At 59.2% G+C, this 14,287-nt stretch overlaps 1 protein-coding gene across 1 annotated transcript in view; it reads left to right on the forward strand.

Moving 5' to 3' along the window:
- Nucleotides 1–14,287, forward strand: part of GRM4 (glutamate metabotropic receptor 4) — a 50,131-nt gene that overhangs the window by 13,980 nt on the left and 21,864 nt on the right. The window contains 3 exon segments of the mRNA XM_009638198.1: nucleotides 8,474–8,609; nucleotides 11,276–11,430; nucleotides 11,759–11,899. Of these exon segments, the coding sequence (XP_009636493.1) occupies nucleotides 8,474–8,609; nucleotides 11,276–11,430; nucleotides 11,759–11,899 (432 nt within the window).

Genomic DNA, 14,287 nt, shown 5'->3' on the forward strand with positions numbered 1-14,287 from the left:
CCCCATGGGGCAGCTGGGGGGGAGGGGAGGATGATGCTGGTGGGTCCCTGCCCCCGGAGGTCCCCCCCCCTGCCCCAGCGACACGTGCAGGAGTTAAAGCAAGGGATATTCAGCCGCAGCGGGGTGTGATGAGCCGCAGGGCAGAGCCGGGCTGGCCATCCAGCTCCCGTTCCTCCCCGAGGACGGCTGTTCTTGTGCAGTCAGCACTCAATTACTGCGGCTCACCGGAGGGCTGGTGTTTGCCGCCGGCGTCTCGGTTCCCCAGCCAAATCCTCCCAGCTGGCACACAGCTGGACATTTTCTCATGGCACGATGCCGAGAGCCCGAAGGGTCCCTGCTCCGGGGTTTGGGTGAACCTTTTCCTGCAGGTGTTTTCTGGCCGATAACACCGAGGGTGGTGGCATCTCTGGCCCCTCAAATGAAGGTCCTTTCACAGCGTGGCTCAGGAAGGGTCCCTGCTACCCACAGGTCAAAATCATGGTTATACCCATCACCTGAGCTTCTGTGCTGGTCTCTGTTGTCCCATCCCCTGCCCAAAAATCAGCGACAGCTCTCATAGAATCATAGAATGGTTTGGGTTGGAAGGGACCCCTGGAGGGCCCCCAGCCCACACCCAGCCTTTAACCAGATCAGGTTGCTCACAGCCCCGTGCAACCTGGCCTTGGATGTTTTGCTGGATGTGGCCCCGCTTTGTGGTGGCCGCGGTGGCCAGAGGGTCAGGTCTGGTCACCAAGGTTCTGCTGCCATTGCCACTTTGGGTCCTGAAATCCCTGCAGGCTCCTCGGGGGCAGAAACCACATTTCCTGCGTTATTTCCCTATTTCTTCCTTCCCCTCCCCGCTGCTTTTCTTTTTGCTACTGTCAACACTCTGTACCCCCATCCAGCCCGAATGGAGGCGTACCTCAGTTTCCCCACCTAAGAACCTTCCCTGCCCTTGAGCCATTTGCTGGTGGATGCCAAGCGTCCTGCAGGCTGGGAGTGGGGAGAGCCAGAGCTGAACTGGGGCTGCTGGGCTGGGAAAACGCTCCCTCCAGCCCCCGGGGCTCGCTCCCTTTGCTGGCTGCAATCCGCCTGTAAATAAAGCTCCTGACTCCGCTCCTGGTTTCCAGGTCTCGCAGCCTTTGTGCGGTGGAAGCGGGGCGGGCGGCGAGCGCGGCCGGACAACGATGAGCTATTAGTTGTGGTCGGGGCTGGCGCGTGGGATCTGGCTCGCAGCCCAAACCTGGGCTTTGGAGGCAGCCCAAGTCGATATCTTGCTCTTTAATATTTTTGGTGTGTGTTGGGGAGTACCCGTGGGCTGGCGACCTGGGCTGGCCGTGCCAGGCAAATGCCAGCGGCTCCGTGGAGCTCCCAGTAAGGTCCAGTCTGAGATGGGGTGAGATGGGAGACGCAGTCCCGGGGGTTTGGTGGAGAGTACGCATGTTTTCTGTGATGTGGGCTTGGGTTAGCAGAGATGAGATAAATGATTGTGATAAATGAGATAAATGCAGGAAAAAAGCTGTCTTTCCTTTCAGGACTTGTCCGGCACTTCAAGCTCCTGGAGTCATGTGATGGGTGCGGGGGGTCCCTGCTGTAGAGAATAAACTCAAGCCTCTGAGCGCCGAGCGATGCTCCCTCTGCAGAGCAGTAGATGGGGAGAAAGACTGCAAAATCTTGCTATAAACTTCCCCAAAATCCCAGAGTCTCTTGGCTCTTCCTGGTGCAGGGCTGGAGCAGGGGGAGGGGGAGCTGGGGGTCTGACGCGCCCATGTCCCTGATTAGGTCTTTAGCAGAACCTTCCCATGGACGAAGTCGGTGGTGTTATTGCCGAAGTGAGAAACTTGAATTTTCTGCTCCCTGGCCTCCCCCCACCCCCCAAGGCCTTAGGTTTGAGCTGAAAGCTTGCTGCTTTTTTTTTTTTCCCCCCCTTCTTTTCCCCATTGCAAATTCATTAATTACTGATTTAGCAGGCAGTTGAAAAGCAGGCGCAAATTGCTCAGATTTGTAATGTCGGAGATTTCAAAACACCGAAGAGCAGCATTTGAGCCGGTTCCAGGGATGAGGGAGCCGGTTCCAGGGACGAGGCAGGCGGCAAGTGCCAGGAGCCTCCGGTGATGGGGATGCCTGATGCAGAGCCCAGGGTGCATGAGGAGGGACCCTCCACCCCTAAAGTGGGACCAGGCTGCAAAACCACAGGGGTCAGGTCGCTGCCATCGCTCCCCGCTTTGTGTTCCCAGGAGGGCAGGGGCGAGACGCCCACCTTGCAGCGAAGTGCAGGAGTCTACGAGCTGAGATCTGGGCTGCACCGGGGGGTGTGTTGGGGCCAGTTTTGGGTGACAAAAGGCACGTTGGTGTCCCCAAGCACACCCAAGCTGGTAGCGGATCGGGCATCATTCTCATCAGGGTTCTGCCACAACAAAGGAGGGATCAGAGCCGGGTGCGATGGGACCCGGGGCGGCTCACCGGTGCTGCCGTTCTCCCTCGGCTCGTGCCGTGGCACAGGGCCATTCCCCCATCACACCAACTCTCGCCAGCCTGGCTTGTGTATGAGTACCTGCAGGAGGCCTTGTCCAAATCACCAAGCCACTTGTTGCTGCAGTGCTGAGGATGGACGGCTGGATGCATGGATGGACAGACGGATGGTGCAAACCTTTGCCCTGTGCCGGACATCCCGTGCGCCGTGATTAGACCAAAGCGCGCCAGCCCTGCGACGGCACAGAAGCTTTGCCTCTGCGAGGCCACAGAGCTGTGTCCCTAATGACTTCTCCTCTAATGAATCAGTTCCCGGAGGCTTTGATGTGACAGGGATAACGAATGCCGGGGAGGGGAGCCGCCAGCCCCTCTCCAATTAAGACCCTGGGCTTGGGAATCTCATTTAAACGGCTGGGGTTAGGCAGGGAAGGCCAGGAGCGTGCAGGGGAGCCGTGCGGGTGCTGCTTGCAGGAGCTGGGCTGTGCAGAGCCCGATCCCCTCCTCGGGGTGCCCGGGGCTGCCTGGGGAGCTGGTCATAGCGGAGGAGACGTGCCCGTCGCTGTTCCCAGCGCGACTGAGCCAGGCCTGCGCTCACCCAGTGCTTGGCAGCCACCAGCTCTGCGGGAAGCCCCGGCAGAGCGCTCCCTGATTGATGGTGTATGTTAGCGACAGCAAAAGCTTATTATCTACCTGCAATCAAGAGGGCACTTCAGCGCCGTGCTTCCCGGAGCAGCTGCGCTCCCACCGAGCCCGTAATGGTGGAGATTAAACCCTGACCTGTGTTTGACAACATGCGTTAACCCCACCTTAATGAGGAGAGTCCCCGAGGCCCCCGGCGAGCGGCTGGCAGAGCCACGGGGAGGCTGAGATCCCAACAGGGATGCTGGAGGAGGCTGAGATCCCACTGGGCTGGGGGCGATGCTGGAGGAAAGGATGCGGCCAAGTGCTTGAGGATGGGGCGGGCAGTGGTTTGGTCCCAGAGGGCTTTGCCCTGCCCGGGGTGGGGTGATGCTGTGTGTCCCAACAAGTCTCTGGAGAGCTGTGGACACCAACAGCCCAGTCCCAAAGCGTTTTGGACCAGGCACGCTGGGGTGTCTATCCTGCCTTGTCCTGCGTTTCCAAGTGGATCAATTTGGTTTATAGTCTGATGTGGTTATGTGGTTGCAGCTCTACGAGGGAGGGGGTTCTACCCCTCTGCTCTGCTCTGGTGAGACCCCCCCTGGAGCCCTGCGTCCAGCTCTGGGACCCCCAACATAAGAAGGACGTGGACCTGCTGGAGCGAGTCCAGAGGAGGCCACGAAGATGCTCCAAGGACTGGAGCCCCTCTCCTATGGAGGTGGGCTGAGAGAGTTGGGGTTGTTTAGCCTGGAGAAGAAAAGGCTCTGGGGACACCTTATAGCAGCCTCCCGGTGCCTTTTCCTACAGGAAAGCTGGAGAGGGACATTTTAGAAGGGAATGTAGTGACAGGACAAGGGGTAATGGCTTTAAACTGAAAGAGGGGAGATTAAGATTAGATATAAGGAAGAAATTCTTCACTCTGAGGGTGCTGAGGCACTGGAACGGGTTGCCCAGGGAAGCTGTGGCTGCCCCATCCCTGGAAGTGTTCAGGATGGGGCTGTGAGCAGCCTGGTCTGGTGGAAGGTGTCCCTGCCCATGGCAGGGGGGTTGGAATGAGATGATCTTTAAGGTCCCATCCAACCCTTCTATGATACGCCCATGGGCAAGCTTTGCACGGCTGGGATGGGTTCAGGGGCTGTTGGGTGGCACTGGGCGCAGACCCTCATGGTTTTGCCCCTGGGGCCAAGGTGGGACTCGGGTGCGGAGGCGTCCCCGCTGGCCTGGCTCTCCTGGCAGGAGGATGGGTCATTGCTGGAGGATGAGCCCTGCATCAAACCCTTCCCCTTGCAGAGCCGCTCTCGCTGCACCGTTCAGTTTTGCACAGGAGATTTTCCGTCTTGGCCTGGTGGGCGTCTGTGCCGAGACCCGCCTGGGTGGGACAGGGCGGCCGCCGCTCGTTAACGACGGTGGGCTCGTTACGGCGAGGCCTGGCAGGCAGCAGAGAAAGGGCTGCAAGTGGCAACACTGGGCGTGCTTGGCCACCTCCCATAGTTACACCCCCACCATTTCACTCTCCCTGGAGGTCTCCACTTCCCCGGACGCGGGCTGCTGGATGTTCCATCCTTGGCTCTTCCCAGCAGCCTCCCTGCGAAGCTGTTGGCTCTGCCACCGTGGGACCGGGATGCCACTGCTGCGGGGGCTCAGGCCAGGAGCTGAAAGCAGCTCCAGCCCCTGGGACTGCAGCGCCAGGTACCTGGTTACTGCCCGAGCCCACGGGAGGTTTGGGAATGGGTCTAGGCTGGGTTTTTTGAGGCTGTATCTTGCTATAAGCGCCCTGCATCCCGTGCTGCTGTCCGTCGGTGATGGCGAGCGTCTCGAGCCATCCTTAAATCAGGTGCCTGTCTCTGGCAGCTGGCTGTGGGATGCTGCTCTGATCCTGGAGGCTCTCCCTGCTATTCCTGCTCCTCTTTGGTCCTTTTCGAAAGCTGGGGAAGGAAGGGTGTCCCCATTCCTCACCTCCTGCCTTCTCCCAGACCTGGGCCTGAGTTGGGGAGCGATGCTGCGCCATCCTGCTGGAGGAGGGAGAGCGGGTGCCTCCTCCCCATCGCTGCTGCCTCCTTGCTTTGATTTCTCGCTTTAAAGGAGTGTTTTGACTAAATGGATTTTTGTGCAAAAGACAGGAGGAGAATCCCTTGGCAAATCCCCTTTCCAGCCACGGCGCCCGGGGGCCATGAATAATGCAGGTGCTGAGAGCCTGGGCTGCCCCAAACTGCTCAGCTCTGCCCCCCCCATCCACTTCCCCCTGACCCCCTGGCCTCTTTTTTCTTCATTATTGAGATGATTTAATTTATTAAGAAGATAAAGACGCTAAGCAGCGTTGCCAGCACTGGGGCGCGGGCTGCAGGAGGGTGCTGTGGGCACGTGGGGCTCCCAGGCTCACCCAGGGCTTTTAGCTGGACTAGGTTTGGGGTTTATTTTTAAGCCTGGAGAGCCCCGATGAGCCCTGATGTCCCTGTAGGACACAGGCAGTGCAGCCAGGGGTTGAAGACAACCGTGTCCATCCTCAGGGCAGTTTTCTCCCGGCATCCAGCCACTTTTTTGGGTCCCCGTCCCTGCTTTCGCCTCCCGCTGGCCTGGCCATGTCCCGCTCGCGTGCTCCGTGCTCTCTAGCCGTGGCGTTAATAAGGTCCTCATTACATCCTAATTGCCCGTATCCCTTTTTTGTTACGTTCCTTGTTAGTTTGATTTAACGGAGCTGCCGAGTAACTTGGTAATTTCTGAATTGCCATCGATTTAGTCTCCTTTCTTATTTATTTATGGGCCCATCTCCTCTGCTACCCCCTTTTTCCATGCATACAAAACACGGTCCATGCCACAAGCTCACCCAAGGCCACTTGCTGCCCGGCGGGGTTTATCCTTCCCCTGTGAGCTTGATTTTGCTGAGCATCCTCCAGGTCGGGGTCCTGCGTACCCCAGCGGCGTGGGCAGAGCTGGCGTGGGGCAGCCACAGGATCCTGGGGATGCTCAAAGCTACTGCTCAGGGTGAGGGGAATAAAATGCATGGGAAGGACCCCAGTGGAAAGGCTTCTGGTGGCCTGGGCGAGTCTCAAAGCTGGGTTTGCTCTGGTCGTGCTGGGAAGGGGCTGGTGCTGCAGGTGCTGTGTGCACGCCCGGAACCCCCGTGTCCCTGTGCCACGCGCTCATGGGCACCCATGGCATGGTGGGGCACACGGCATGGTGCACCCCTTCCCGCTCTCACAGAATCACAGAATGGCAAGGGTTAGAAGGGACCTTGGGAGATCACCCAGTCCCACCCCCCTGCTAAAGCATGATCACCTAGAGCGTGTTACACAGGACTTCATCCAGGCAGGGGTTGAATATCTCCAGAGAAGGAGACTCCACAGCCCCCCTGGGCAGCCTGGGCCACGGTTCAGGCACCCTCAGAGTAAAGAAGTTTTTCCTCATATTCAACTGAAACCTCTTATGTTTCATTTTGTGCCCATTGCCCCTTGTCCTGTCGCTGGACACCACTGCAAAGTCCTCATGACTTCCACCCTTGAGATATTTGTAGGTGTTGATGAGGTCCCCTCTCAGTCTTCTCTTTTCCAGGCTGAACAAGCCCAGCTCCCTCAGCCTTTCCTCCTAGGGGAGATGCTCCAGTCCCTTTATCATCCTAGTTGCTCTCCTCTGGACTCTCTCTAGGAGTTCCTCATCTTTCTTGAACTGGGGAGCCAGCCCGGAGCAGAGCACAGACGGCCCGGGAGCCGGGTGGTGTTGGTGGTCGGTGGCACACGGGTGGGCGCTTGCGCCAGCCCCGCGCTGTCACTTGCGTGTGCATGCACCCTCCCAACTCCGCGCCGGGGCTTTTGGAAGGCTCTCGTGTTTGCAAACTGCTGCTTTTGTTGGATTTTCTCCTTTTATTGCCATGGAAACTGTAATTAAGCTGCACCGGCTCCATAGCCAGAGCTGCCGTCTCTGGCGGCACAGCCGGTGTCACCCTGGCCTGGCCGGGGGCTCAGCAGTGCCTGGGGCTGAGCACCCCCCGGGCAGGGATGTCCCCGTCCTGCCGGCACTGCCTGCTGCTGCCTGCTGCTGCCCGTCTCGCCTGGCTGATCTGTCTGTCCAGGAGTCTGTTTATCCAACTCCCTCCTCTCCATCCATCTGGCTCCCCATATGGGAAACAAACAGCAAATTGGCCCAATTTCTTACCGGAGGAAAAAAAAAAAACCAACCCCCAACCCTGTCTGTGGTTGGGCTGCGTGGGGTCGGGGGTGGGCGATGTTTGCCGGGCCACCGCGTTTTTGCTGGGCGATGCTGTTGTCCCCATCCCTGCAACCTCCCTTGCTGCGTGCTCGGCACCCGTCAGATCTCTCTGTTGTTAGGCTGCCAGGGGCCAAATTACCCCAATTTTCTTCCAGTTTTGCGGGAGGGAGCGAACCCCCCCATCCCAGAGGCCTCCGTTTCAGAGCCTCGCCCCATCTCATCCTCCCTCTGCTCCTCTCCAGGGCCATGAGCTGGGAAATCTCTCCCTGCCACCATGTGCTAATTACTCTGACCTTTGCTTAAGCAGCGATCTTTTAGTGGCAGGCGAGGTATCAGCCGTGTCATTTACTATGCAAATTGAGACCATCAATTACATCCAGAAGGTCCCACAATGTTTAATTTTCTCTCCCATCTCTCTTTTTATTGGCATCTGCAAAAATGCAGGAGCAGGAGGGCTCTGGCTTTTTGGAGCTGGAGGCGGGGAGCCCAACAGCCGTGTGTGGGGACTCTTCCAATTGCCAGCTTCCCCTTGTCTCTTTTAATTTTAATTAGCTGCTTTTGCAATTGCCCTGTGGAAAGCTGGGCTGGGAGCTCAGCTGGTGCCGCAGGGATGGGAATAAAACCCTTTGCAGGGCCAGGCTGCTGTCTTGGGGGGCGAAGGGCTCGTGCCGGGGCTGCAGCCCATCATCTCCTCTTCCCATGGCCAGTATTTGAGCCCTTTGCAAAACCCAGTCCTGGGCTGGGGAGGGGCTGGTGCTTGGAGCTGGCTGGAAAACCCTCTTTGAGCTGCCGGGATGGGACCGTGTGCCTGTCGGGGGGGACGGGGCGTGATGTGGTTGTGGCTCAAGGTGCCAGGTACTAGGAGGAGTGGGTGGAAGGCAGTGATGAGCTACAGAGATGCGGGATGGGAGGGAAGGTGGCGCAGAAGGGCTGAGCTGTGGGGGGAGAGGAGGGGCGAAGGCCTGGGAGAGGCAGTGTAAGGGGAGGGCTCAGGTACGTGTCCTGGGGGGCCAGGGGGCTCTGAGGGTGGTGGGCTGTGGAGATGACACTGTGCTGAGCCCCTCACTGTGGCTGGGGTGCAGGTGAGCTGGGGAGACCCCTGTTTGCCTGTTGTGGGGCTGAGGAGCCCTGGGAGAGGGGCTGTCCCCAGCGGATGGGGACTCGTGGGGGTGTCTCAGTGCCAGGGCTCTCTCTGCTGCAGGGGGTGTGTGCGTGGCCCAGTCCGTCAAGATCCCACGGGAGCCCAAGCCGGGAGAGTTTGACAAGATCATCCGCCGCCTCCTGGAGACCTCCCATGCCCGGGCCGTCATTATCTTCGCTAACGAAGACGATATCAGGTGCGGAGGGGCCAGCCTGGCTGGGAGGGGAGGCTGGGGGGGTGGAATGCGCTTCAGGGCACCCGCACTGAGCCCAACATGTGCTCTATGCATACTGCTGGCCAGGGTGTGGGATGTGGGATGCTAATGGCAGGGGCGGGGGGCAACAGGAGCCAGCCATGCCTGCAGCATGCATGTGTGTCTGCAAACGTGGCGTGGATGTGTCTGCAACGTGGAGCAGATGTGCTGCGTAGCTGCCTTTGCAGCGTGGCGGGGAAGTGTCTGCAATGGGGAGAGGATGCACCTTGCAGCGTGGCGGGGACGCGTCTGCAACGGGGAGAGGATGCACCTTGCAGCGTGGCGGGGACGCGTCTGCAACGGGGAGAGGATGCACCTTGCAGCGTGGCGGGGACGCGTCTGCAACGGGGAGAGGATGCACCTTGCAGCGTGGCGGGGACGCGTCTGCAACGGGGAGAGGATGCACCTTGCAGCGTGGCGGGGACGCGTCTGCAACGGGGAGAGGATGCACCTTGCAGCGTGGCGGGGACGCGTCTGCAACGGGGAGAGGATGCACCTTGCAGCGTGGCGGGGACGCGTCTGCAACGGGGAGAGGATGCACCTTGCAGCGTGGCGGGGACGCGTCTGCAACGGGGAGAGGATGCACCTTGCAGCGTGGCGGGGACGCGTCTGCAACGGGGAGAGGATGCACCTTGCAGCGTGGCGGGGACGCGTCTGCAACGGGGAGAGGATGCACCTTGCAGCGTGGCGGGGACGCGTCTGCAACGGGGAGAGGATGCACCTTGCAGCGTGGCGGGGACGCGTCTGCAACGGGGAGAGGATGCACCTTGCAGCGTGGCGGGGACGCGTCTGCAACGGGGAGAGGATGCACCTTGCAGCGTGGCGGGGACGCGTCTGCAACGGGGAGAGGATGCACCTTGCAGCGTGGCGGGGACGCGTCTGCAACGGGGAGAGGATGCACCTTGCAGCGTGGCGGGGACGCGTCTGCAACGGGGAGAGGATGCACCTTGCAGCGTGGCGGGGACGCGTCTGCAACGGGGAGAGGATGCACCTTGCAGCGTGGTGGGGACATGTCTGCAGCAGGGACCCACCAGAGCTGACTTCAGAGTGGCCGCCTGGCATCAAACCACAGCAACACAGAGCTCAAAGGAGGAAAAATCTGCTTTCTGTGGCTTTGGAAACCCCTGCTGTCACGACCCGGCTGCTTCACGCTGCTCACGAGCTGGGTCAGAGCTGGTGCGGGGCCTCGCTGAGCACCAGCCATGGCAGGAGCCCGGCGCTGGTTCTGCTTTGCTGTGCAGCCTCAGCTCCCAGCGTGGAAGAGGAACGGGTCTGGGGGGCCCTTTTGGGGACCCCCACTTGCCCCCTTGCCTGCCTGGGGGGGACACAGCCACGCTTCGAGGTGATGAGCTGCTCTGCAGGCAAAGCGACATCTTGCAGCTCCCGTTGTTTATGGAGCAGAATGATTCACATGGAACTACCCCTGATTTCCTAAGTATCTAATTTATTAATCAGCAAACATTATGTAAATGTGGGTAAACTGCGATTTCAAATCAGTTTACATCAGATGTGCAAATGCTCCGAGTTTCTTTTTTCCTTCCTTAATAGAAATGTCTGCAAACCTGACATTTACGCGGGTGTGTGGTGAGAAACGGGGGATTTACCTCACTGTGCAAATGGCAAGCCCCATTAACTGGGGTTGGTAAACATTTACCTATCCAAATAGGATTACAGCCCACCAGCAGTGGGTTACGCACGCCCACCTGGCACCGGGTAAGCGTGGGTTTAGCCCGGGCATGGCGACTGCCGTGATCCTGACCCTTGAGCCAGCTGGGGCTGCCGAGCCCGGAGGATGGTGTGCTGCCTCTCCCGAAACGCACAGGGCCATGCCGCCGAGCCAGAGGGGCCGGGGAGGGTTCTTGCTTGAGTTTCTGCCTGGCTCAAGTTGGGTGTTAGATCACCAAGCTCCCAGGAACGCCCTCGGTTTGCCCCGAGGAGATCCTGCCCCGCACGAGGACCGTGGGCTGCTGGAGGCGCCGCTTGCGCTCCGAGCGGGACGAGTGATCAGCTCCCGATGGCGGGGGGTGAGTCACAAACCTGCCTCCTCGCTGCACGGGGGGACGAAGCTGCCCTGGGCCCCGCTCCCACGGGGCTGGGGACCCGCACAAGCCCCCGAGGTGACAGCGAGCTCTGGGAACAAAAAGCCCGGAGGGTCGGATCCAGGAAAGCTCCCATCCGCCTACTGAGACTTTCTGAACGGGCTGGCGCCGGCGGAGCGTGCAGGCGTGTGCATTGAGTGTCTGGCCAGCGTGAGGGATGCTTGGCAGGACGGACGGCATCTCCAGCTCCCTGCTGCTGCTCAGCTGCCCAGTTGAGCCCAGCAGAGCCCAGTTTAGCTCTAACCTGGGTACTGGCAGCACTGGCTGGCGCTCTCCCAGGGCTTGCAATGCTTATGGGAGCCAAGAGCACATGTGTGTTCTCCGGTGCTGCTGCTTTTCCTGCCTGCTGTGGCATAACCTGATATTTTTTTTTTCCCTAATTGGGTAATTTTTTTACCCTAATTGGGTAATTAAGGGGGACACAGACATATGCCCTGTGCCAGCAGCCCCGCTTCCGTGGGGCTGGACATGAAGCCGGTGCCCTGGCCCAGTAATTGCTTCTCTCTGCAGAAGGGTGCTGGAGGCGGCCAAGAGGGCGAACCAGACCGGACACTTCATCTGGATGGGCTCAGACAGCTGGGGCTCCAAAATCTCCCCGGTCCTGCACCTGGAGGAGGTGGCCGAGGGCTCCGTCACCATCCTGCCCAAGCGGGTCTCTGTCAAAGGTAAGGGGCTGTGCTCGGTGAGTTCCCCCAGATCCCCCCCCGGGTCAGCTCTCCCTGCTGACGCATCCCCTTAACCGCAAGGGTTTGGCAATGAAAGACTCGGTGTTTTGCAGTGGCTCTTCCCTGAGCGGCTTTTCCAGCCTGCAGCTTTGCCCGAGTGGCAGCTCGGACACAAACCCCCCCCACTTTTATGTGTCCCTAGACCCCCTCGCTCGCTAGACTCCCCCCTCGCTAGACCCTCCCCCCCCTTCCCTTTGCCTGGAGAGTTTTGGGCCATGTGAAGCACCTCTCTACCACCCCAGAGATTTATCCCCTCTTCCCCGGGCAGGTTTCGACCGCTACTTCTCCAGCAGGACGCTGGACAACAACCGCCGAAACATCTGGTTTGCTGAGTTCTGGGAGGAAAATTTCCACTGCAAGCTGAGCCGGCACGCGCTGAAGAAGGGCAGCAGCATCAAGAAGTGCACCAGTAAGAGCTGTGGGGACGCTGCGGGCGAGCGGAGGCTCGTGGGGGTGCGTTGCCGTATCGCACGGGGTGCACAGGGACGCAAAGGAGATGGCAGAGAGCCCAGGGCAAGTTTTGCTTGCTTTCCCCTTACGGCCTTTCAGTTCTGCCGTGCCCTCATTGCTCCGGACCTGCCAGCCCAGCTCAAGGCAGCTACGTGGTGGTTAATGCTCTGTCGGTGGTGGTCTTGGTTGTTGAGCATGGGTTTTTGTTTTTTTTTTTTTTTGACTAAGCATCAAAGCCAGGTGGGAATTTGGGGGGAAGGCTGGAGAAACGCCGGCGCTTCAGCAGCGTGGGGAGCATGGGCGATGCAGAGCTGCTCGCCTGTGCAAGCACTCGGGCATCTGCTGGGCTCGTGACGGCAGCGGTTTGATTAAAAGTGGACAGGAGCGTTGCAGAACAGCGTTTTTGTGCATCCTGACGTGCTGTGTGTGATTCAGGAGGCGTGTGGAGCCCTCTTGGTGTTCATCCAACGGCACAGGCCCCGTGCAAAGCTCCCAGGGCTGCTCCCTCTCACGCATGCTTCTTGCACATCCCCCTTCCCTTGGCCCTGTCTTCTGCAGGTACAAAACCACCCAGGTTTGGGGGATGTGGGGCTGAATTCTGCCTTGTTTCGCAGCATTTGGACAACCACCTCTTTCCCATCGTGTGCTTGGCAGAAGCACCCTTGTCCCGTGTAAGGCATGAGGCCACCGGTGCCTCCTTGCTCCCTTGCAAGCAGCTCCTATCTCACCCCAGCAGGCTAAAAGCTGGGGTGGCTGCCGAGAAATGAGGCCGGTGGATAGCGCAGGGGCAGGATCTGGCTCTTGCTTAGCCAGCCTTGACCTACCCATGCCTGCAGGGAGGGTGCTGCCGGGTGCCCCACGGGAGGGTGCAGGGGTCCCCGGGGAGGAGGTGATCGCCCCAGGGCACGTGCTGGAGCGGTGTTTGCCCACATCTCATTGCAAGCTGCTTTGCTGATGTCCTCCTTTGCTGCTCCAGGCAGGGAACCCTCGTCCCAGGCCCCCTCCTCACCCCCCGCACTGTGCATTTTTGGCCATTTCCAGCTAAAAGAGGCTTGTAGGGATTAATGCAGTAAACAAGGCAACCAGGGGATCAGTCTTGCTGACAGCGCTGCTGCCGAGGTGATGGTTGGAGGCTCGAGGAGGTGACGTTTACTGCGAGATGGGAGAGATTTACTGGCTGCCTGGCACCGGCTGAAGACAGATAGCAACACGGTGACTTGCGGGCTGTGACGTGGCAGGACTTGGGGACATTTTCGCATCCCCCCTGGCCCCTTGGGAGGGACATGGGTGGAAGCCATGGCTTGCTGGCAGGTGGATGGACCTGGCTGTGCCTGGGAAGTTTTATCATTAAGGGTAATTTTTTTTCCCTGCTTTCACCACTGAGGATGAGAGGGATGGTGCTCCCACAGCCTCTCCCTTGCAGGCATTCCCCGAATGTTCACCTGGTGATCTGGGGACACGTCTGTCCCCACAGGGGCTTCCCCAAGTAGTCTTGTGGCTAACGCATAGGCGTGAGCTTGATAAGCAGCAAGGGCGTGCAAGAAAACTTGCCTGTGGCCTTGGGTAGCTGAGAGCTCCTCATCTTTCCTGATTGCATCAAGAAATCCCCAGGAAATGCATGAGCAGGTCCTGCAAACCGCTGATCTCTTCATCTTCATAGTAATGTAGCATTTAAACAAGCAATATTTCAGGGCCGAGGTATTAGTGGAGGCGGCTGAAACCACAACATGGCAAATGTCCTAGGAACTGTCTTTAAATTATCTGAATTTGTCAGCAAATAAATTATCTCCTGAACATTTGCTTGGCAGATAAATGGAGAAGGGAAATAACGCACGATGAAGCAAATAACTGCCTGTGCGGTTCCGTGAGCTCCTGTGCTTTGCATGGCTCATGCAAATGTCCCATTTTGGGGCGGTTTTATAGGGAGAATTGTACTGACTTTCCCCATGAGCTTCAGGTTTGGGTAGAGCCCAGCATGCACAGAGAAATGCTGGCTTTGCTTGCTTTTGCATCCCAAAAACCAAACGGAAGGGTCCCACCACTGAACAGGAGAGCTCGTGGCTGTCATTCATGTATAGGCGAGCTGGGAGGAAGGTGAGGGGCGAGGGCTGGGCACCAGGTTTTGGGGTGATTCTTGCCGGCACTTGCTGATGTTATCCCTGAGGCCAGCCCTAGCACCCATCAGGACCCGTCTGCTCCATCCCCGCACTGTCCTGCTGGGATCAGGATCAGGCCAGGACCCATCTCCCAGCTGCTTTTGCAGTCGGATCTCCTCAGCCTCCTTCCCCACCTCCGAGCTGCCTCCGCTGGGCTGCATCCCCGGGTTGGGCAGGCCTCCGCCCGGGAG

The sequence above is a fragment of the Egretta garzetta genome, unplaced genomic scaffold (genome assembly GCF_000687185.1).
Source record: "Egretta garzetta isolate BGI_Z169 unplaced genomic scaffold, ASM68718v1 scaffold105, whole genome shotgun sequence".
Classification (NCBI taxonomy): Eukaryota; Metazoa; Chordata; class Aves; order Pelecaniformes; family Ardeidae; genus Egretta; species Egretta garzetta.